This window comes from Coenobita brevimanus, chromosome 69 (genome assembly GCF_032717465.1).
Source record: "Coenobita brevimanus isolate Jiangsu-jjx chromosome 69, ASM3271746v2, whole genome shotgun sequence".
Classification (NCBI taxonomy): Eukaryota; Metazoa; Arthropoda; class Malacostraca; order Decapoda; family Coenobitidae; genus Coenobita; species Coenobita brevimanus.
Window position 1 is genome coordinate 2,986,864 of NC_137022.1, and position 21,270 is coordinate 3,008,133.

At 44.8% G+C, this 21,270-nt stretch overlaps 1 protein-coding gene across 1 annotated transcript; it reads left to right on the forward strand.

The window, feature by feature from the left end:
• The first annotated feature begins 461 nt into the window (after positions 1-461).
• On the forward strand, positions 462-19,994 carry LOC145406045 (immunomodulatory peroxidase-like). Its single transcript, XM_080277231.1, has 16 exons — positions 462-537; positions 2,739-2,830; positions 4,037-4,103; positions 4,534-4,693; positions 5,837-5,968; positions 6,590-6,801; positions 7,478-7,654; positions 8,759-8,952; positions 10,107-10,299; positions 10,860-11,057; positions 11,685-11,832; positions 13,260-13,434; positions 16,781-16,937; positions 17,769-17,963; positions 19,579-19,684; positions 19,934-19,994. The coding sequence occupies exons 1-16, from the start codon at positions 462-464 to the stop codon at positions 19,992-19,994; spliced, it is 2,343 nt and encodes a 780-aa protein (XP_080133357.1).
• Positions 19,995-21,270: the final 1,276 nt, after the last annotated feature.

Here is a 21,270-nt window from a genome sequence, read left to right on the forward strand (position 1 = left end):
TGTGTGTGTGTGTGTGTGTGTGTGTGTGTGTGTGTGTGTGTGTGTAATTAGTGGACGGGTTGAGGGTCAGGCAATGATTCGTTTTTGAGAGAAATCGATCAAAGTCAAAGATTTGGCCCTTTGACCGATTAGAGAGAGGAGTTTGTCGCTGGCTAGTTCTTATTTAATTCTCTCTCTCTCTCTCTCTCTCTCTCTCTCTCTCTCTCTCTCTCTCTCTCTCTCTCTCTCTCATCTTTGGGTGGCGAAACAGGTCGAGATGATGGTGATGATTATGATAATGATGGAAAAATAAGGTAAAGATGATGATGATGATAATGATGATAATTGTTTATTATTATTATTATTATTATTATTATTATTACTACTACTACTACTACTATTACTGCTACTACCACTACTATTTTTTACAGATGTACACTATGCGGACGTGGGTCTTAACATGGATGGTGACGGGGACAACTATGGTATGGGCACAGAATTCCTCCTATGAGCTGCCCGTCGCTAGGGTCATCCGTCAGATCAGCTTCCCGGGAGCAGGTCAGTAGGGGCTTCACATGTCACCACTTGGGTACCAAAAGGAGGGCCAGGATTAACGCTCCCACAGGCTACTTCTCTCGTGTACAGGCCACTTCTCTCCTGTGCATCGTTTATTCAGATTAGGAAGAGGGTGCGAGGAGTGGAGGGTAGTGAAGGAGTGGAGGGGAGTGGAAGAGTGGATGGCTGATGTGAAGGAAGCAAGGAGGGAAGGGTGGGAGGGAGGTGGCGAGAAGGAGGAGGGTTAATGAGTGTCTGTCAGATGACATCAATATAGTAATAATAATAATAATAATCTATTGTAATTTATATTGATCCGATTTCTGTATATTTGTTTTTTTGTTATCGGAGGCAATTTTTGTTACAGCAAGGCACCGTTAAAATGCTCTACCTTGAAGAATAAAACAATTTCCAGTCCAATCGGGCCACCAGTTCCCGAGTTATGAGTCATTTCTGGTCTTTTGCTTCAAATGTAGTACAGTAGGCGATTTGCTTTTGGTGGAGGGATGGATTCGTCCTTGGTCAGGCATTGAAGTTACCAGCATGACGGAAGAGAGAAGAGTGACGTGTTGGTTGTATTAGCACTCTCTCGCCTCTCCTTCCTCCCTCCTTATACTCCTAAAATAAAATTGTATAGTATAGTGCTATAGCATATTATAGTATAAAAGCAAACACTGCTATCCTGCCTCTCTCTCTCTCTCTCTCTCTCTCTCTCTCTCTCTCTCTCTCTCTCTTCTCAACGGATTTCGCACCAAAATAAAAATAAGGGGCAATTCCTCGCTCCGCCTCGCTGACGGCATGAGTCTTGAAAATTTCTGTCACCTTTCGACTGAAGAAAGGAAGTGACTTGACATCGAGCGGAGGCCCCCGAGGGTAGCCTTTAAGCGAATAATAATAATTAAAAGAAAATAATAATAATAATAATAATAATAATAATAATGAGAATAAAAATGGTAATAATAATAATAGTAAGAATGATAAATGATACTACTACTACCACTGTTACTACTACTAGTACACTGTTAAGGAGAGGCATCAGGAATTAGAGTGGATATATAATAATAATAATAATAATAATAATAATAAAAATAATAATAATAATAATAATAATTCCACTACTATTACTACTACTACTACTACTACTACTACTACTACACTGTTCAGGAGAGGCATCAGGAATTAGAGTGGATGTATGTAGCCTTCATAAACCCCTTTAATGAAAGAAATCTCTACCAAAGATGAATATAAATGTTAGTACGTATGGAGAATGGAAAAAGGGTGCGTGTGTGCGTGTGTGTGTGTGTGTGTGTGTGTGTGAGAGAGAGAGAGAGAGAAAGATTGGTATTCAGATGCCTTGGTGTTTGGCCTTGCAGTACAGTCAGATACAAATGTTAGTTACCCTTTCCTAACTCTTTCACGGCTGGGTCTAGGTCTTGTTTACTTCTCTCTCTCTCCTTCAAATATCCACGACTCCAACGATGAGAGAGGCAGGAGAGGTGATGATGATGATGATGGTGATGGTGGTGATGATGATGATGATGATGATGATAGTGGTGATGACGATGGTGATAATGATAATGGTGGTGATGATGATGATAATGATGATGGTGATGATGATGATGATGGAGATGATGATGGTGGTGATGATGATGATGATGACGATGGTGATAATGATAATGGTGGTGATGATGGTGATGATGAGGGCGGTGATGATGGTGATTGTGATGATGATGGTGGTGATGATGATAGTGGTGATGCTGCTGATGATGGTGATAATGATAATGGTGGTGATGATGATGATGACGGTGATGATGACGTTGATGATGACGTTGATGATTGTGATGATGATGGTGGTGATGCTGATGATTGTGATGATGATAGTGGTGATGCTGATGATTGTGATGATGATGGTGGTGATGCTGATGATTGTGATGATGATGGTGGTGATGCTGATGATTGTGATAATGATGGTGGTGATGCTGATGATTGTGATGATGACGTTGATGCTGATGATGATTGTGATGATGATGGTGGTGATGATGATGGGTTGCCGGTAGTATTTTTCCCAGGAGCTACCCAAGGACGACCTGGACGACCTAGTGGAGGGTTTGTACGACCAGGCGGACGACCAGGAGGGAATATACAACGACCTGCATTTCCTGGAGGAGGAGGTGGAGGTGGAGGTGGAGGACGAGGTGCTGGAGGTGGAGGACGAGGTGCTGGAGGTGGAGGACGAGGTGCTGGAGGTGGATGCGTCTGTCAGGCCATAGTCAACTGTGCACCAGAATTGAACCAGGTTTGTGCTATATGGGGTGGAGGGATGAGCAGAGGAGAGGGGGTGGAGGGATGGAGTGGAGAGGCAGAGGAGAGGGGGTGGAGGGATGGAGTGGAGAGGCAGAGGAGAGGGGGTGGAGGGATGGAGTGGAGAGGTGTAGGAGAGGAGGTGGAGGGATGGAGTGGAGAGGTGTAGGAGAGGGGGTGAAGGGATGGAGTGGAGAGGCAGAGGAGAGGGGGTGGAGGGATGGAGTGGAGAGGCAGAGGAGAGGGGGTGGAGGGATGGAGTGGAGAGGTGTAGGAGAGGGGGTGGAGGGATGGAGTGGAGAGGCAGAGGAGAGGGGATGGAGTGGGGAGGCAGAGGAGAGGGGGTGGAGGGATGGATTGGAGAGGTGTAGGAGAGGGGGTGGAGGGATGGAGTGGAGAGGTATAGGAGAGGGGGTGGAGGGATGGAGTGGAGAGGCATAGGAGAGGGGGTGGAGGGATGGAGTGGAGAGGCAGAGGAGAGGGGGTGGAGGGATGGAGTGGAGAGGCAGAGGAGAGGGGGTGGAGGGATGGAGTGGGGAGGCAGAGGAGAGGGGGTGGAGGGATGGAGTGGGGAGGCAGAGGAGAGGGGGTGGGGAGTGTCGGTTGGAGAGAGGGCAGTTTGATATCATAAATGAGAGTGGCGTGAATTTGAAGGCACGCAATGGAAGTGGCACAGAATTGATGGCACAGATATAGGGGTGGCAGGAATAGGGTGGCACAGACATTGAGGTGGCAGGAATAGGGTGGCACAGACATTGAGGTGGCAGGAATATGGTGGCACAGACATTGAGGTGGCAGGAATAGGGTGGCACAGATATTGAGGTGGCAGGACTATGGTGGCACAGACATTGAGGTGGCAGGACTATGGTGGCACAGATATTGAGTTGGCAGGACTATGGTGGCACAGATATTGAGGTGGCAGGACTATGGTGGCACAGATATTGAGGTGGCAGGAATATGGTGGCACAGACATTGAGGTGGCATAGATCTGATGCATATTCATTTATTCTGCTTTCTTTTTGTGTGTTATATAGTGAAGTTCTTTGTATACTGTATTATGAAAAACTGAATCATTGACTACTACTACTACTACTACCACTACTACCACCACTTTTATTCCCCCTGAGTGGCATTCTGTGAGTTATAAGCCCTAACCCATCCTTGGACTTCATCCCTAATGCCCCTTCCCTCCTCCCTTCAGATCCAACAAGGGTGCACACTCCCGGATAACAGCAAGGGCGTGTGCTGTCCGTCCACTACCCTGGCTTGTGAGTACTTTGTGTGTGTGTGTGTGTGTGTGTGTGTGTGTGTGTGTGTGTGTGTGTGTGAGTACTTCTTGTGTTTGTTTTATTACACGCGACGGCAAGACAGTGTGTGTGTGTGTGTGTGTGTGTGTGTGTGTGTGTGTGTGTGAGAGAGAGAGAGTACTTCTTGTGTTTATTTTATTACACGCGACCGCAAGACAGTGTGTGTGTGTGTGTGTGTGTGTGTGTGTGTGTGTGTGTGTGTGTGTGTGTGTGTGTGTGTGTGTGTGTGTGTGTGCGTACCTCTTGTGTTTATTTAGGTACTACACTTGATCGCTTGATGATGCTTTCTGTGAGTGTGTGTGTGTGTGTGTGTGTGTGTGTGTGTGTGTGTTTTATCTACCTATCCATCAGCAACCCTCACACACACACACCCCATCCTCTCTCTCCGCAGCCCAACCCTCTCAACAAGGTAAAGGTGACAATCGAATCCTGCCTCACGCACAGATCGACGTTCAGATGGACAGCCTCGACCCTAATAAGATAAATGAGGCTGTACAGAAGGGAGTCGACACCATCAAATCATTCGTCGGCATCGAAAGTAATATTGTCAGGTGAGAATGAATGACTAAGAGGGTGTATGTAGTGGAGGGAGGGAGGGGGAGACCGAGGATGAGGTGGAGGGATGGAGTTGAGAGGTATATGAGGGAGAGGGAAGTGAGTTGGGGGGGAGGACAGTGAAATGGCGAGGGACAGGGTGACGTGGAGGTGATTTGTTTGTGGCCACCCCGTATAAGGGATTAAGGCGTCTGGGAATAGATAGATAGATAGACAGAATGAAGAAGTGAAGGAACGTTGTGGGGTGGATGTGGATGTGGTTGTGAATATTAGGAGAAATACACTGAGGTGGTTTGGACATGTGGAGAGAATGGAGAATGAAAGACTGACTAAGAGGGTGTATGTAGGTGAGGTGGAGGGAGGGAGAGGGTGACCGAGGATGAGGTGGAAGGATGGTGAGGTATATGAGGGAGGCGGGAGTGAGCTGGGGGGAGGGCAGTCAAATGGTGGGTGACAGAGGGAGGGGGAGACCGAGGATGAGGTGGAGGGATGGAGTTGAGAGGTGTATGATGGAGGGGGGAGTGAGTTGCGGGGGTCAGTCAAATGGTGGGTGACAGAGCGACTTGGAGGCGTTTTGTCCGCGGCCACCCTTTGCGGGATTAGGGCGTCAGGCTATAGATAGAGAGATAGAGAATGATAATGCATGTGGACGTTTTTCGCGAACCTGTTACTGGTTATTAGTAAGATCTTGACGTACATGCAAACATACATACATACACAGATAGACAGAGAAGCACTGATAGATAGATGGATGGATAGATAGATTACATTCCTTCAGTTAAAGATATCAGTAGTTTTCTTTCTTTTGCTTTATTTAACGTTACTCTCTTTTATTCGTACTGAGAACACCTCCCAGAATCAGAGAGAGAGAGTGAGAGAGAGAGAGATGAGATTATGGACAAAAATGGTCTTCTTCATAATTATCCCATAAAATAATTCAATATTTGCTGTTCCGTGAAGACTGAATATTAGAACACCTTTTGGAATAGCATTTTAATATCAAAATTAACTTAGATAACCCTGTGGAACTTTCTAAATAATCATAATAATAATAATAATAATAACAATAATGATGATGATGATAATAATAATAATAATAATAATAATAGTAATAGTAATAATAATAATATCGCCTCCAGGAACAAGGTGCTGCTGCCTCCCAACTCGCCTGCCTCTAATCACCTCCACTTCTTCAAGATCAGCGACAGAGCCAAGAGCATGGACAAGGCTGCCAAGACCATCCTAGAGGCTTCCAAGAATATGCTGAAGGAGTGAGTAGGAGTGACCGTGTGGAGGGTCATTCTCTCTCTCTCTCTCTCTCTCTCTCTTCTCCTACTAATTTTTCTCTCAGACCTTTTATTTTTCCTGGTATTCTCTCTCTCTCTCTCTCTCTCTCTCTCTCTCTCTCTCTCTCTCTCTCTCTCTCTCTCTCTCTCTCTCAACAGGGCAGCTGGCATCCACTCACCTGATGTAGTGCTGCCTTCAGGTGACTCTACACTGATCGACAAGGCAAATAGTCTAGTGGATTAAGGTGTTGCAACTGAATGGGTCTTGTAAGAGAGAGAGAGACATTCCCGTGCTGGATGATGATGATGGTGTTGATGATAATAATTTTATTTTCGTTGGCATGGAAGGTTTCGTGTGATCTCTCCCTAAGAGATTTATTTAGCATATTCCGTCTTGACAGCTTGTTGTATTCTGACCACACCTGTCCTGACAACACCTGTCCTGACCACACCTGTCCTGACTACACCTGTCCTGACTACACCTGTCCTGACTACACCTGTCCTGACCACACCTGTCCTGACTACACCTGTCCTGACCACACCTGTCCTGACTACACCTGTCCTGACTACACCTGTCCTGACCACACCTGTCCTTCTCACCTGCAGCTTCCAACTCTCAGCACGGCAAGCGGGGCACGGGCTACGTACCATCCCCGTGGCCTCTACCGTGCTGGGTGACACGTGCCCCCGTAATCCCAGGTGCGACCCCGGGGCAAGGTACCGTAGCGCTGATGGCTCGTGCAACAACCCCCAACACCCGGCCTGGGGCATGAGTACCACACCCACCCAGAGAATAAACCCACCCACCTATGATGATGGTACGGCTCTCTCTCTCTCTCTCTCTCTCTCTCTCTCTTAGTGTGTGAGTGTGTGTATGACTGGCCCGTCCCTGGAGGCCCAATAACCCTCCTAGGCACCACACATACTGACGTCACCACTTCGGCGCCAATGCCCACGGTCCATATTAAACAACCCATATGCTAGAGCTGTCTCATTTAGAACTCTATGACTGTATGAGCAAGGACATTTTTTATTTTTAAGACATGGGAGGAGGTCTTGCAGAAAATCAGAAATCTGTTATCAATTCAACTGGACTGGAATCTCGTACTTGGCCCCTTGAACAGCAGATCACCTTTACAACCATCCTTTCATGTGCTCTGATCCTGTTCTCTCCCAGTGGCCTTGTCCTATAGTTCGTTCACTTAAACTTGGCTCATATTTTTATCCTTCTGCAGTGTATTTACCGTAACTCTAGCGGAAAAAGACGGTACTGCGGCTCTGCAACCTTTCCATAGCACTTCTTCGTGACTAGGGTTATATTCTTGTGTTTATCTTTTGCCATAAACCATAAGTCAAAATGGAAGGGTGACAGTTTTAGGCCGTGATGAAGTGTTCTGTTCTTATCGCTGGCGTGTCAACAACTTATCCTTATGTTTTTCTGTTCTTATCGCAGGCGTGTCAACAACTTATCCTTATGTTCTGCTGTTCTCGCAGGCGTGTCAGCTCCCCGGTCTCGAGGTGTCAGCGGCAATCAGCTCCCCAAGGAACGTCTAATCAGCAACACAGTCTTGGTGGATGTGAACAGCCCTGATCCCGTCTACACGTCCTCGGTCATGCAGTGGGGACAGTTCATGGATCACGATTCTGCACATGTACCATTCCACACCATGGGTACTGATCTCTGGTTGTTCCCTCTATCTATCTCTCTGTTAGTAGTCGCCATTTAACCACTGTCATATTCATTTTCTTTACGAGCCTCAAGTTATCGTCATTAATCCTGTCACCATCATCATCATCATCATCATCATCATCATCATCATCATTTTCCTTAAGAATCTCATTTTCATCAAGTTAGTCACTAAACTATCGTCATTATCATCATCGCTGTCATCATCATCATCATCACCATTTTCCTTATGAACCTCAAGTCATTTTCATCGTTAGTCTCTAAAACCAGCGTCAGTTCATCATCATCATCATCATCATTATCATCATCATTATTTTCCTTAAGAGCGTCAATTATTATCTAACCAAACTTAACCAGCACTAATCAAACCAAACCTCTCCTCTCCTAACCAAACCTAACGTGGCTAATCTGTAGAAACCAAACCTAACCTAACCTAAACAACCCAAACATAACCTAACCTAACCAAACCAAACCTAACCTAACCTAACCAAACCTAACCTAACCTAACCTAACCAAACCTAACCTAACCTAACCTAACCAAACCTAACCAAACCTAACCTAACCTAACCTAACCAAACCTAACCTAACCAAACCTAACCTAACCTAACCAAACCTAACCTAACCTAACCAAACCTAACCTAACCAAACCTAACCTAACCTAACCAAACCTAACCTAACCAAACCAAACCTAACCTAACCAAACCTAACCTAACCTAACCTAACCTAACCTAACCTAACCAAATCTAACCTAACCTAACCAAATCTGACCTAACCAAATCTAACCTAACCTAACCAAATCTAACCAAACCTAACCTAACCTAACCAAACCTAACCTAACCTAACCTAACCTAGCCTAACCCAAACAAGCCAAACTTAACCAAATCTAACCAAACCTAACCTAACCTAACCAAACCTAACCTAACCTAACCAAACCTAACCTAACCTAACCAAACCTAACCTAACCAAATCTAACCTAACCTAGCCTAACCCAAACAAGCCAAACTTAACCAAACCTAACCAAACCTAACCTAACCTAACCTAACCAAACCTAACCAGTCTCAACCTGACCTAACTTGACCTCCCCACAGAGAGCGGGGAGGGAATCGAGTGCTGTCCTGGAGGTCGTGAAGCCCAGGGAGCGCTCCGCCACCCCGAGTGCTGGCCCATTGACCTGACCGGCGACCCCTTCTACTCCAGCAGGGGCCGGACGTGTATGAACTTCGTCAGGAGTATGTTCGCCGTGGGGGCCGGCAGCGACTGTACCTTTGGCTACGCTGAGCAGGTGAGTCCAACCCTGTCTATCTGGCTGGCTGTCTATCTATCTATCTGTCTATCTGTCTATCTATATGTCCATCTATCTATCTCTTTATCTATCTATCCTTCTGTCTATCTATCTATCTATACAGTACATCACCTCATCCCTCCATCGCATTCTCAGTCTGCAGCTTTAGGTTAACTAGTTAGATAGCTGTGAAACTATCTATGTCTGTCTGTCTGTCTATCTGTTTATCTATCTATCTATCTATCTTTCTATAGCCAAAAGTCTTAATCCCGGAAGGACTGGCCACAAACAAATCGCCTCCATGTCACCCAGTCTGAGCCATCAAACTGCCCCCTCTCTAGCTCGCACACCCCCTCCTCGTATACATCTCCTCCCCATCCCTCCATCTCATCCTCGGCCTTCCGCTCCAGTTTATCAGTCTGCCTATCTATCTGTCTATCTGTCTATCTATCTGTCTGTGTGTGTGTTTATAGCCATCTCTCACTCCCCCTCCCTCTCTCACTTGCTTATTCTCTCAGATCTAAAGGGATATTTCTCTCTCTCTCTCTCTCTCTCTCTCTCTCTCTCTCTCTCTTTATCTATCCATCCACCTTTATGTTCCATCTGTCTACCTATCTATCTTTCTATTTATCTATCTGTCTATCAATCTATCTATCTATCTATCTGTCTGTACATTTGTCTGTCTGTCCGTCTGTCAGTGTATGTATGTATGTATGTACGTATGTATGTCTCTATATATGCCTTCCCGTCTATCTATCTATCTATCTATCTATCTATGTGTCTGCATCTATCCCTCTGTCTCTGTCTTTTTCTATCTGTCTATCTATCGGTCTATCTATCTGCCTATCCATCTATGCCTGTAGGTATGTAGCCTTTTATCTATCCATCTATCTACCTTCCACCCGTCTATCCATCTATCTGCCTACCTTCCACCTATCTATCCATCTATCTATCAATTTAGCCACCTATCTGTCCATCTATCTATCAATTAATCTACCTGACTACCACCTATCTATCCATCTATCTATCCACCCATCTATCCATCTATCTATCAATTTATCTATCTACCTTCCACCTATCTATCCATCCATCTATCCACCTATCCATCTATCTAGCCACCTATCCTTCCACCCATCTATCTATCTATCCCGCAGTTAAATCAAATCACCCACTGGATAGACGCGTCCAACGTGTACGGGTCTAACGCAGAGGAGCAGAGGGCGCTGAGGCGAGGTCAGGGGGGGCTCCTGAAGACGTCCCAGGGCAGCCCAGGTCTCTTGCCCATTGACCCCGACCCAGGACGAGACTGCGAGGCGGCTGACAGAGGCGCGAAGTGCTATCTGGCAGGTACGTGTGATGGATAGATAGATGGATGGATTTGGGTAGATAGATGGACAGATGGACAGAGATAGATATATGGATAGAGGTAGATAGATGGATAGATGGAGAGAGATAGATAGGTGGATAGAAGTAGATAGATGGATGGATAGATAGAGATAGGCAGATAGATAGATAGATTGATGGATGGATAGATAGATATATGAACGTATAGATGGAGGTAGGTAGATGGATAGATAGACTGGTAGATGGATAGATAGGATGGAAGATGGATCAATAAACTGATACACATTCTTCCCTTTGCACTTCCTCGTGACTAGCGCAATATTCTAGTGCTAATCTCTGTCAGAACTCGGCATGCAAGAGAGACGGAAGTGTTAGGCCAGGTGAAGGGAGTATATGAGGGAGGGGGTGTGTGTGAGCTGGGAGCAGGGCAGTGAAATGGCTGGGGACAGGGCGACAGGGAGGCGATTTGTTTGTGGCCACCCCTTGCAGAATTGAGGCGCCTGGCAATAGATAGACAGATAGATAGTGAAAGGAGTGTAACAATACCTTTTTTCCTTCCACAGGTGATTCCAGAGTTAATGAACAACCAGGTCTGACTGCAATACACACGCTATGGATGCGGCAACACAACGGCGTGGCGCAGGAATTGCAGAGCATCCACCCCGAATGGGACGACGAGAGGGTGTTCCAAGAGGCTAGAAGGATTATTATAGCACAGATCCAGCACATCACCTATAATGAGTGGCTGCCTATCATCGTGGGTGAGTGGAATTATAGCACTTCACCTATAATGAGTGGCTGCCTGTCATCGTGGGTGAGTGGAATTATAGCACATCACCTATAATGAGTGGCTGCCTATCATCGTGGGTGAGTGGAATTATAGCACATCGCCCATAATGAGTGGCTGCCTATCATCGTGGGTGAGTGGGAATCAGATGTTGGAAGTACTGTCGTGGGATTCTAGGCAGACGAAACGTAATATGAAGTCCCGAGAAGGAGCCTCAGTATTCAGGGACCTAACAGAAATGCCGCAAGAGACTGCAGGTTGGAAAGCAGCCGCCAGGTGGGGAAAAAGCCAACTAATGCAAGCGTGATGTCGTCCTTACAATATAAATATGTTCTGTGATGTGCAGCTACAATAACATCGCTTAAATATTGTAATCTTCAAGTCAGCTCTTCCCTGTTCCCTTTGTGGCCAGGAATTTCATATCACCTTTCAGCATTGACGTCCTACAACAAGACGCCTTCCTTTTGATGAACCCAAGTCGTCTGTATGTAAGGAATATGAAAGGGCAAAGTGAAGTATTGGACTGAAATTGGGAGAAATGAAAGGGCAAAGTGAGGTATTGGATTGAAACTGTTAACTAATCCTTTTCCTCTTATTTCAGGGGACAGTTTCATGAGATCCTTCGGTATCAACGTGCTGCAACAAGGCTACAGCTTCGACTACAATCCCAACCTCAACCCCAGCATGAACAGCGAATTCTCCACGGCAGCCTTCAGATTCGGTCACTCTATGGTGCAGGGGACGCTGAGGTGAGGCGGGCACAGGTGGTGGAGGAGAGAGAGAGAGGGATGAAAAGATGTTAGTGAGAAGGGAACAAAAGATGGCGAAGAGGAAGGGACATGAAGTTTAACGGAGGAGGGCATGGAAGAGAGAGAGAGAGGGGGCGGGGGGATGTAAAGATAGTTGGAAGAGAACAGAAGATGGCGAAGAGAAGGGGGACATGAAGTTTAACATACCTATTCGAGTGACTCTAGTTTCCGTAATACCTTTTCCCTAGTAACTTATTCTATATATTTAACGTCGGTATGCTTTTCTATGTTATTGAAACAAACTAGGTCGATATTAACGCCCACACTTTCCCTCGTTTCCTCACCTCTGTCCTCACCGCTTCTGTATTTCCATCTCTCTCACCCAATTCATCCAGTCTGTCACTCTGCTCCTGTCTGCTTTACCATACTCAGGGGCGCAGTCAGGAGTTTGTTATGGGGGGGACAGAATTTTGATTGTCATTATTTTTGGGTTTCATCTGCTTGGAAGACATTATAATAGTCTACAGATTATAACTTTAACTCTCCTTTTTATTGGGTTTCTACGTTGTGGCGGAGACCTATTTTGCTGATTCTTTCATCCTTTCCTTTCTTCTGCCCAAATACTTTTCATTTTGATGCCACTCCTTCCTATCTTCACCAATTTCCTTCAGACTTGGCACAGTTGTTCCTTAGGCAAATACCTTTAAGCACCATTTTTAGTTTTACATATATATATCTAAAGGGAATGATGGATCAAATGTCAGTCCATGAAAACAGCCAAGGTTGGGGATCCTGTATTTTCGTATGTTCATTAATCACCGTAATAATTTGTAAAGAGGTATGGCAGTGTACTATAGCTGTGTGGATGTACAGAAATATGACAGTGTTCTATAGCTGTGTGGAGACCATCTTGCATTCACTCTGTAATCTTGACAGTCTTTATTTACTGTCCATCTCTCCTTCCTCCAGCCTTTTACCTTCTCTCTTCCCTCGGCATTCTGTCTCCTTTTCGGTGCTGGAGAGAGTCGCCTTCGCGTGGTGACTCTGACAACCAGGTAGCTCCACTGCCCAGTTATACATATGTCACTCACGTACCTAGCTCTCCCCCGAATAACGAATGATGAGTAGAAAGGTAAGCTCAGCCTGAAGTCCACAGGGTTCGCCTCTAAATGACCCAGGAGCAGAAACAACAGCAATAATCTTGACCCGTATACTAGCCAGTTCATGATGCTCCCTAACACTTTTTCCTAAGCCATTCGTTTTGCTCATTACACCTTACCTCCCATTCTGTGTTACAAAAATCCTTCCAGTATCGCCATAATCTGCATAAATAACGTACAGAAGGATATAACCCAGCCATATCCAGAAATAAATCGCTAAGCAGGAGGGGTTGGGGAGACTAAGGGCCCTTCTCTTCCCTCCTACAGGCTCTTCTCGCGATCGGGGTCCATCTCTTCCATCCGACTACGCGACCACTTCCAGTCCCCGCACCTCATTCAGCTGGAGGGCAGGTATGACGATATTGTGAGGAGCTTTACGCAGTTGCCCCCCCAGAGGTTCGACTCTTTCGTTACCCAGGACCTCTCCAATCATCTCTTCCAGGTGAGTTGGGAGAGAGAGAGAGAGTCTGAGCAATAAACACAGAGGAATTAAAGAGAGAGAGAGAAGGGGGGTAGCAGCAGGAGGAGAGAAGGCGAAATTTACAGAGAGAGAGAGAGAGAGAGAGACTGGGCTGGAAAGAAATAAGGAATGGAGAGAAAGGATGAGAGAATGGAATAAAGAAATGGAGGGAATGAGGGAATTCTCTCTCTCTCTCTCTCTCTCTCTCTCTCTCTCTCTTCCAGGTGAGTTACGAGAGAGAGAGAGAGAGACTGGGCTGGAGAGAAGAAATGAATGGAGAGAATGGAGTAAAGAAATGGAGGAAATGAGGGAATCTCTCTCTCTTTCTCTCTCTCTCTCTCTCAAACCCTGGAGTACCACCGAAGCATGTGACAAATATTCACTCAGATCAGATAAGAAAAACTAAGGAACTGAACCGAGAATTCAAACTTATATTTTTAGCCGTAGAGAGGAGGCCATGGATACGATCAGACACCTCTTTCGTGAGCTGATAGTCGCCTTTCTGACGCACTGACAGGCGAAGTGAGGGCTGTCTAGAAAGAAAGGAGAAATGTATATACGTGTTAGAATATTGGGCTTGTGAGGAGGAGCGAGGATGATGGAGCACTAAATGTTTGAGTGATGGTGTGCTGCGTGGTACTGATGTTATGTGGTTCTTACATACGCTCTCATTTCTTGTGTGTGTGTGTGTGTGTGTGTGTGTGTGTGTGTGTGTGTGTGTGTGTGTGTGTGTGCAGTACTATGTCCGCTGTATGGGTCTGTGTTTTGTGTGTGTGTGTGTGTGTGTGTGTGTGTGTGTGTGTGTGTGTGTGTGTGTGTGTGCAGTACTATGTTAGCTGTATGGGTCTGTGTTTTGTGTGTATCTGCGTGTGCATGTGTGTGTGTGTGTGTGTGTGTGTGTGTGTGTGTGTGTGTGCAGTACTATGTTAGCTGTGTGGGTCTGTGTTTTGTGTGTATCTGCGTGTGCATGTGTGTGTGTGTGTGTGTGTGTGTGTGTGTGTGTGTGTGTGTGTGTATCTGCGTGTGTGTGTGCGTATCTGCGTGTGTGTGTGTGTGTGTGTGTGTGCAGTCCTATGTCCACTGTATGGATCTGTGTTTTGTGTGTATCTGCGTGTGCATGTGTGTTCTAGTGCTTTTTCTTACCTCCTCCACCACATCCTCTCTCTCACAGCGGCGTTCCCCAAGGCTCAGTACTTGGACCGATACTTTTTATTATCTATATAAATGATATTGATGAGGGTCTAAATTGTAAGGTATCCAAATTTGCAGATGATACTAAAATAACAAGTAAAGTCACTTCAAAATTACAGTGGCAGTAGTTACAAAATGACCTTAACACTTTAGCAAGCTGGGCAGAAAAATGGCAAATGAAATTCAACACAGAAAAATGTAAAGTACTTCATATTGGAAGTAACAATGTCCATGCAAATTACAAAATGAACAATATTCAGTTATCAAGTACAGACAGTGAAAAGGATCTTGGTGTGATAATATCAAATGACCTAAAACCAAGCAAGCAGTGTACCGAGGCGGTTAAAATTGCAAACAAGCTAGTGGGTTTTATTGGAAGAACTTTCGAGTTTAAATTGGAAAAAGTCATACTTGCCTTGTACAACTCGCTAGTGCACCCCCATCTTGAGTATTGTGTGCAATTCTGGTCACTGTACTACAGAAAGGACATTGAAAAATTAGAGTAAATTCAGCGAAGAATCACAAAAATGATACCACGACTTAGAAACAAACCATATGAGGAACGCCTTGAAGAACTTAAATTATTTAGCCTAACGAAGCGCAGGTTAAGAGGGGACCTCATTGAAGTTTTCAAAATCATGAAGGGATATGACAACTTACACATGAATAAATAATTTGATATAGACCGGTCGAGTCAAACCAGAAGTAATGGCTGCAAAATTATGGGAAAACGATTCCAATCCCACGAAGCAAAATACTTCTTCTTTAACAGAGTTGTAAATATCTGGAACAGATTACCCTCAGATACCGTGAACAGTATCTCAATTGAGACATTCAAAGACAAATTAGACAAATATTTGCACGAGAATCCTCAGCTGACTCTTTTTCTGTCCGAATAACTTGCTTTTATAGCTACGGTACATGTAAGTTCATGCCCCTTTTGTCTACAAGACACCCCGTAAACAATGTACCCGTACATAGTGTTGCGTCACGATATTATACATTTTCAATTTATTCAGTGCAAACAAAGCAATATAAGCACAGATTAGGATCTGCACAGATAACCCTGAGTTAATGGTCACTACTCTTACTTTCGACCTGTGATGGGCTGTGGATCACTGAGGGTCCCTGTTAGTCAAGCGACCACCATCGGGATTTTTTAAATGTACCAGGGGTCACTGCTTCAGGATGAAACTTGTGTACTTGTCCCATATGGGAGAATTCCCTGTCTCAGTGGAGTGAACGGAGCTAGGGCCTGATTGACTGCTGCCTACCTTAAAAGCGCCAGGCAAGGCTGCCGCACCACCCCTAAACATCCACACTGTGCAGTCCCCTCGAGTCTACAGGACATCCCGTAAACTTAACATAGCATCACGTCACGTCATTATACGTTTTTCGATTTACCCAAAGCAAATGAGGTAATATACACTAAGCACAGATTAGGATCTGCACAGATAACCCTGAGTTAACGGTCACTACTGTTACTTTCGACCTGTGATGGGATGTGGATCACTGAGGGTCCCTGTTTGTCAAGTGACCACCATCGGGATTTTTTTAATGTACCAGGGGTCACTGCTTCAGGATGAAACTTGTGTACTTGTCCCACATGGGAGAGTTCCTTGTCTCAGTGGAGTGAATGGAGCTATTGCCCGATTGACTGCTGCCTACCTTAAAAGCGCCAGGCAAGGCTGCTGCACCACCCCTAAACATCCACACTGTGCAGTGTGTAGCTTCCACGTTATGTCCACAGACGTCCCATTAACTCAATGTACTGGTTTATAATGTCATGCCGTAACTATTATTTTATTTGTTTACTTTCTCTTTCAGGTTACTCTATCGGGTAGCTTATAGATGAAGTATTATAGAATGTGACTTTTCCTTTCCAGTGTTTCCTATAAAATTTCCATGTCAGTTTTTCCATGCTGCATGGTGGTTTTTCTCACTTTTTCCTGGAGGGTTTGGTGGTGGGGGGAGCCTTCTTGCTTTACTATCCTTATCCTTCAACATGTAGAGTTAGATCTTGTAGTCATAGTTTTCTCTAACAAGCAGCCTCGAAAGGACCATAAGGTCTGTTGCTGTTTGCTTTCCTGTGTAATCCTGTGTAATCCGTCTCCCCCGGCACCCCCTCTACACCCAGACCATTCGCTTCGACTTCGGTATGGACCTAATGAGCATCAACATACACCGCGGGCGGGACCACGGCCTCGCCACCTACAACGACATGAGGCAGGTGTGCGGTCTCGGAAGGGCCAGGGACTTCAGCGACTTTGGAGACCAGATAGCCCCAGAGGTGAGTGCTGTGAGATAGATAGATAGATAGATAGATGGATGGATGGATGGATGGATAGATAGATAGATAGATAGATAGTGCTGCGGGATAGATAGATAGATAGATAGAGTGCTTAGGGATAGATAGATAGATAGAGTGCTTAGGGACAGATAGATAGATAGATAGAGTGCTTAGGGATAGATAGATAGATAGATAGAGTGCTTAGGGATAGATAGATAGATAGAGTGCTTAAGGATAGATAGATAGATAGATAGATATTGACAATAAAAATACATCCACAGAATATAACCATGCACAGTAAAACAAAAAAAAAAAGTTCCAAGTGCAGACGCAAACATTAAACACAGGAAGACAACACTAATACAAACCACATACTACGTTGGGTGGTAACCATATCAATCAAATGGATCTCTGGTGGTCTAGAGGGTTAAGGCAACGATCCCTAGCCCCCTCCAGCTCAGGTGATGATTGGCTGTAGTCACATTGGATGGTTAATTTGTCTAGTAACCAAGGAGATTTCATTCCTGCCTCAAAACTAAGGTTAGCTGAAGTGTGTGTGTGTGTGTGTGTGTGTGTGTGTGTATCAGAATTTCTTTTCCTGTCCTCAATATTCATCTACATTTTGTCTCCCTCTTCTTCAACCTCTCCAAACCTTCCCCCTTCTCACCTGTCTCCCTCTCTCTCTCTCTCTCTCTCTCTCTCTCTCTCTCTCTCTGGAACCTTAACCCTTTTTACCAATCCATTCACTAACGCACCTCCAAGCTCCTTCCATCTCTACCTCCGTCTCCTCCAACCCTTCCTCCAGCCTCACCAACCCTCATCTACCCCCAGAAAGTGCAGAATCTACGCCGAGTCTACGAGAGCGTTGATGACGTGGACTTTTTCGTGGGAGGTATGTCAGAAGAGCCTGTGTCCGGGGGTATCCTTGGCTGGACCTTCCTCTGCGTTGTAGGGGACCAGTTTGCCAGGCTGAAGAAGGGAGACCGCTTCTTCTACGACCTTGGGGGGCAGCCTGGGTCTTTCTCTGAGCGTAAGTGGTGGATTTGGGTCTGTCTGTGCCTCTCTGTGTCTGTCTGTGTCTCTGTGCTCATAGCTCTGTTCCTTTGTCTGTCTTTCTGTCTCTGTCGAAGAAGGAGATCGCTTCTTCTACGATCTTGCGGGGCAGTCTGGGTCTTCCTCCAAGTGTAAGTCTCTCTCTCTCTCTCTCTCTCCATACATACATACATTATATATATATATATATATATATATATATATATATATATATATATATATATATATATATATATATATATATATATATATATATATATATATATATATATATATTTTTTTTTTTTTTTTTTTTGGACAAAATAAGATCGATATTTCTCCAGTTTGGTACACTCAGGATCTGCCAGAAATTTTTTTTTTTTTCAACTAGTATAAAAAATGCATGTAGCTTTCTTCCCGCAGTCAAATAACCCCTCTAAAAAAAAATGTAATTACCAGAAAAAATGTCCTATGCCGCTGATAAGTACAGTACAAGACGCAGGTTGGTTCAGATATATAACTCCCTCTTTTCCACTCCATTGGCTGGCTTCTTGCGTGTTGCGTGTACGGCCCTGGCAGCGTTATCAGTGTCTATCTCCCGCATCATTTCTTCATCTGGTAGCGCCACTGCATGGTTATACAGGCGTCCGTAGGATACTTACTTGTCCCCCGAAAGGGTAATGGTGGACTGCAGGAGAGGCCAGGAGTCCATCAGGTTTACCGTTCAAATAAGTCTGGGAACAACGACAACAACCACAGCTACAGGTACTACTACTACTACTACTACTACTACTACTACTACTACTACTACTACTAAACTCAAGTAACAATAAACAAGACCAACAAGGACAAGATTTAAAAAGTGCGTCATTGGAGTGAAGGTATTAGTAAAGAATATGACTGGCCTTTTCAATTCAGTCTCTTCAGCTAACGTTGTACCGGTGTAAAGATTATTATTATTATTATTATTATTATTATTATTGGTAGTAGTAGTAGTAGAAGTAGTAGTAGTAATAATAGTGGTAGTGGCTGTGGTAGTAGTAGTAGTAATAGAAGTAGTAATAGTGGTGGTGGTGGTAGCAGTAGTAGTAGTGGTAGTCGTAGTAGTAGTAGTAGTAGTAAAAGTTGTTGTTGCTGATGAAGGATAATAGTAGTAGTAATAGTAGTAGCAATAGTTGTTGTTGCTGTTGTTATAGTAGTACCAATAGTGGCCGTAGTAGCGGTAGTAATAGCAGTAGTAGTAGTAGTTGTTGTTGTTTTTGTTGATGTTGTTGCAGTAGCAGTAGCATCCCCAGGTTCATCTGAAACGTGAACCCAGAGGACTGCAGGCTGAAGTTGCCTCCATCCTGCCGTCCACCATCCTCCTTGTAGGGGATAGGCAGGTAGCTTTGGGACACTTGTATAGCCTGGCAGTTGCTCCCCCCGGTTACATCAGTGCCACCACACGTAGGCAGATTGAAAAACATACAAAATAATACTACTACTACCACTGCCACACTCACGCCCACACCAGCACACAGCCATCCCCGCAAAGCATAGGGTACCGTCAGAGGGGCGTCTAGTGGAGGACCTTGTGCTGACCAACGTATGTATTGTTCTCCTCATTTCCACAGCCCAGCTTCAGGAGGTTCGTAAGACCTCTTGGGCCAGGATTCTGTGCGACAACTCCAACATCGAAGCAGTGCAGCCCCTTGCCTTCCTTCAGACACAGAGCGTCTAGTGAGTAATGGTGATGTTTACATAAAAAGATGATGATGATGATGATGGCGATGATTGATGGGAAGGAGAATGAGGAGGAGGAGGAAGAGAAGGAGGAATGTGAATATTTTAATTTCTGTGGATCCAGGGTTAAGATGATGATGATGATAGTAATAATGATAACGGTAATAACGATAATGGTGATAGTAATAATGATAACAATAATAACGATAATGATGGTTACTTAAGCCTGTTTCCCTTTCCTTACAGCAACCAGCCAGTCAGTTGCCAGAGCAGTTCTATCCCTCGACCCAACTTCTCAGTGTGGTGAGGTGTGCAGGTGACAGAGCCCTGAGACTTGAACACACCACGTCACCTTACACCTCTATGTACCTTTCCACACCTCTTTTACCTTTCTGTATCCCTAGTTTTTGGTTAGATCTTCCTTAAGACCCGTCCACACCAATTGCTTGCTGGTGCGGGCAGGAGTTCTGTAACACTGTACCCCATACAAGTTCTCTCCCGCAATCCCCTGCGTCCAGTGGGGCAACATGTATAGGTTACGATGATACCAAACTACCGCCTGCACCCGCCTGCACCAACAAGCTCTTGGTGTGGACGCGACCGTATTTGCTAGTATATCTGTTAGTACATCTCATTTACTATTAATTTCTGCAACTCTTTACCTCTTCCCTCACCTCTCAAATTCATCCATTTACCTTTCCAAACTAATGGCTACCTCTGTGGAAGTCCTTTTTCCACACAAGAGGAACCCTGTGTGTGGGAGCGATAACCACGCACCTCTTGTAAACAACTGCCAGTGTCCAGGCCTGAGGATTTACTGTTATTCGGTGGCTAAAAGTTTTGATCAATTATTCAATCTTGTAACTTCTCATTCTGTGTAATAAATAGTCCATCTGAAAGACATTATAATAACAACTACCGCTTCTGACTGCATAGACGATTGTACTGTACATAAGTTTGGTATGTGTTCATGTAAATTGTAAGAAATTATAATTATTTTCAGTGCAGGGAACTATCTCTACGGAATCTCTAAAAAAAAGTATGAGGGACTGAGGTGTAATATGAGTAGAATCACACTATACTCCAGGTATTTTCATTAACCTAATTTGGAAGTGGGGTTGGTGGAGGATTAGTGCCCCTCCCTGTAAAACAATTAACTCTAAGCCCTTGGCCACCCCGTTTGGGATACATGGCGTCTGGCAATGAATGAAAAATGAATGATTAAGTGAATTAGGGTTTTCATTTTAATTTCCCTCTATTCAGTGCCATGAGAAAAATAAAAGCAACGGGTAGGTGAGAAGAGATGGGTTTTGTGGACAAAGGAATGGCTGGGATGGGCTGGTGGGGGTAAGATAGGCTGGGATGGGCTGGTGGGGGTAAGATGGGCTGGGATGGGCTGGTGAAGGATGGGAGTAAGATAGGGTGGGGGTAAGGTAGGGCAGTGTACCCTGTGAAAATAGGTTTTGTAGAATTAGAGGTGTGGTGTGTAGTGCAGGTGTATTCTAGTGCTAATCTGTTTTTATAGTTCGGCATTCAAGATAAAGAGATGGCAATTTTAGGCCAAACTGAAGTGAACAGAGTAT

Bases quoted from the DNA above. Each gene is read 5' to 3' on its own strand.
- LOC145406045 (XM_080277231.1), top strand. From the start codon at position 462: ATGGTATGGGCACAGAATTCCTCCTATGAGCTGCCCGTCGCTAGGGTC. The intron at 4,694-5,836 runs GTGAGAATGAAT...TATCGCCTCCAG, and splicing joins ATCGAAAGTAATATTGTCAG to GAACAAGGTGCTGCTGCCTC. The intron at 11,833-13,259 runs GTGAGGCGGGCA...TCCCTCCTACAG, and splicing joins ATGGTGCAGGGGACGCTGAG to GCTCTTCTCGCGATCGGGGT.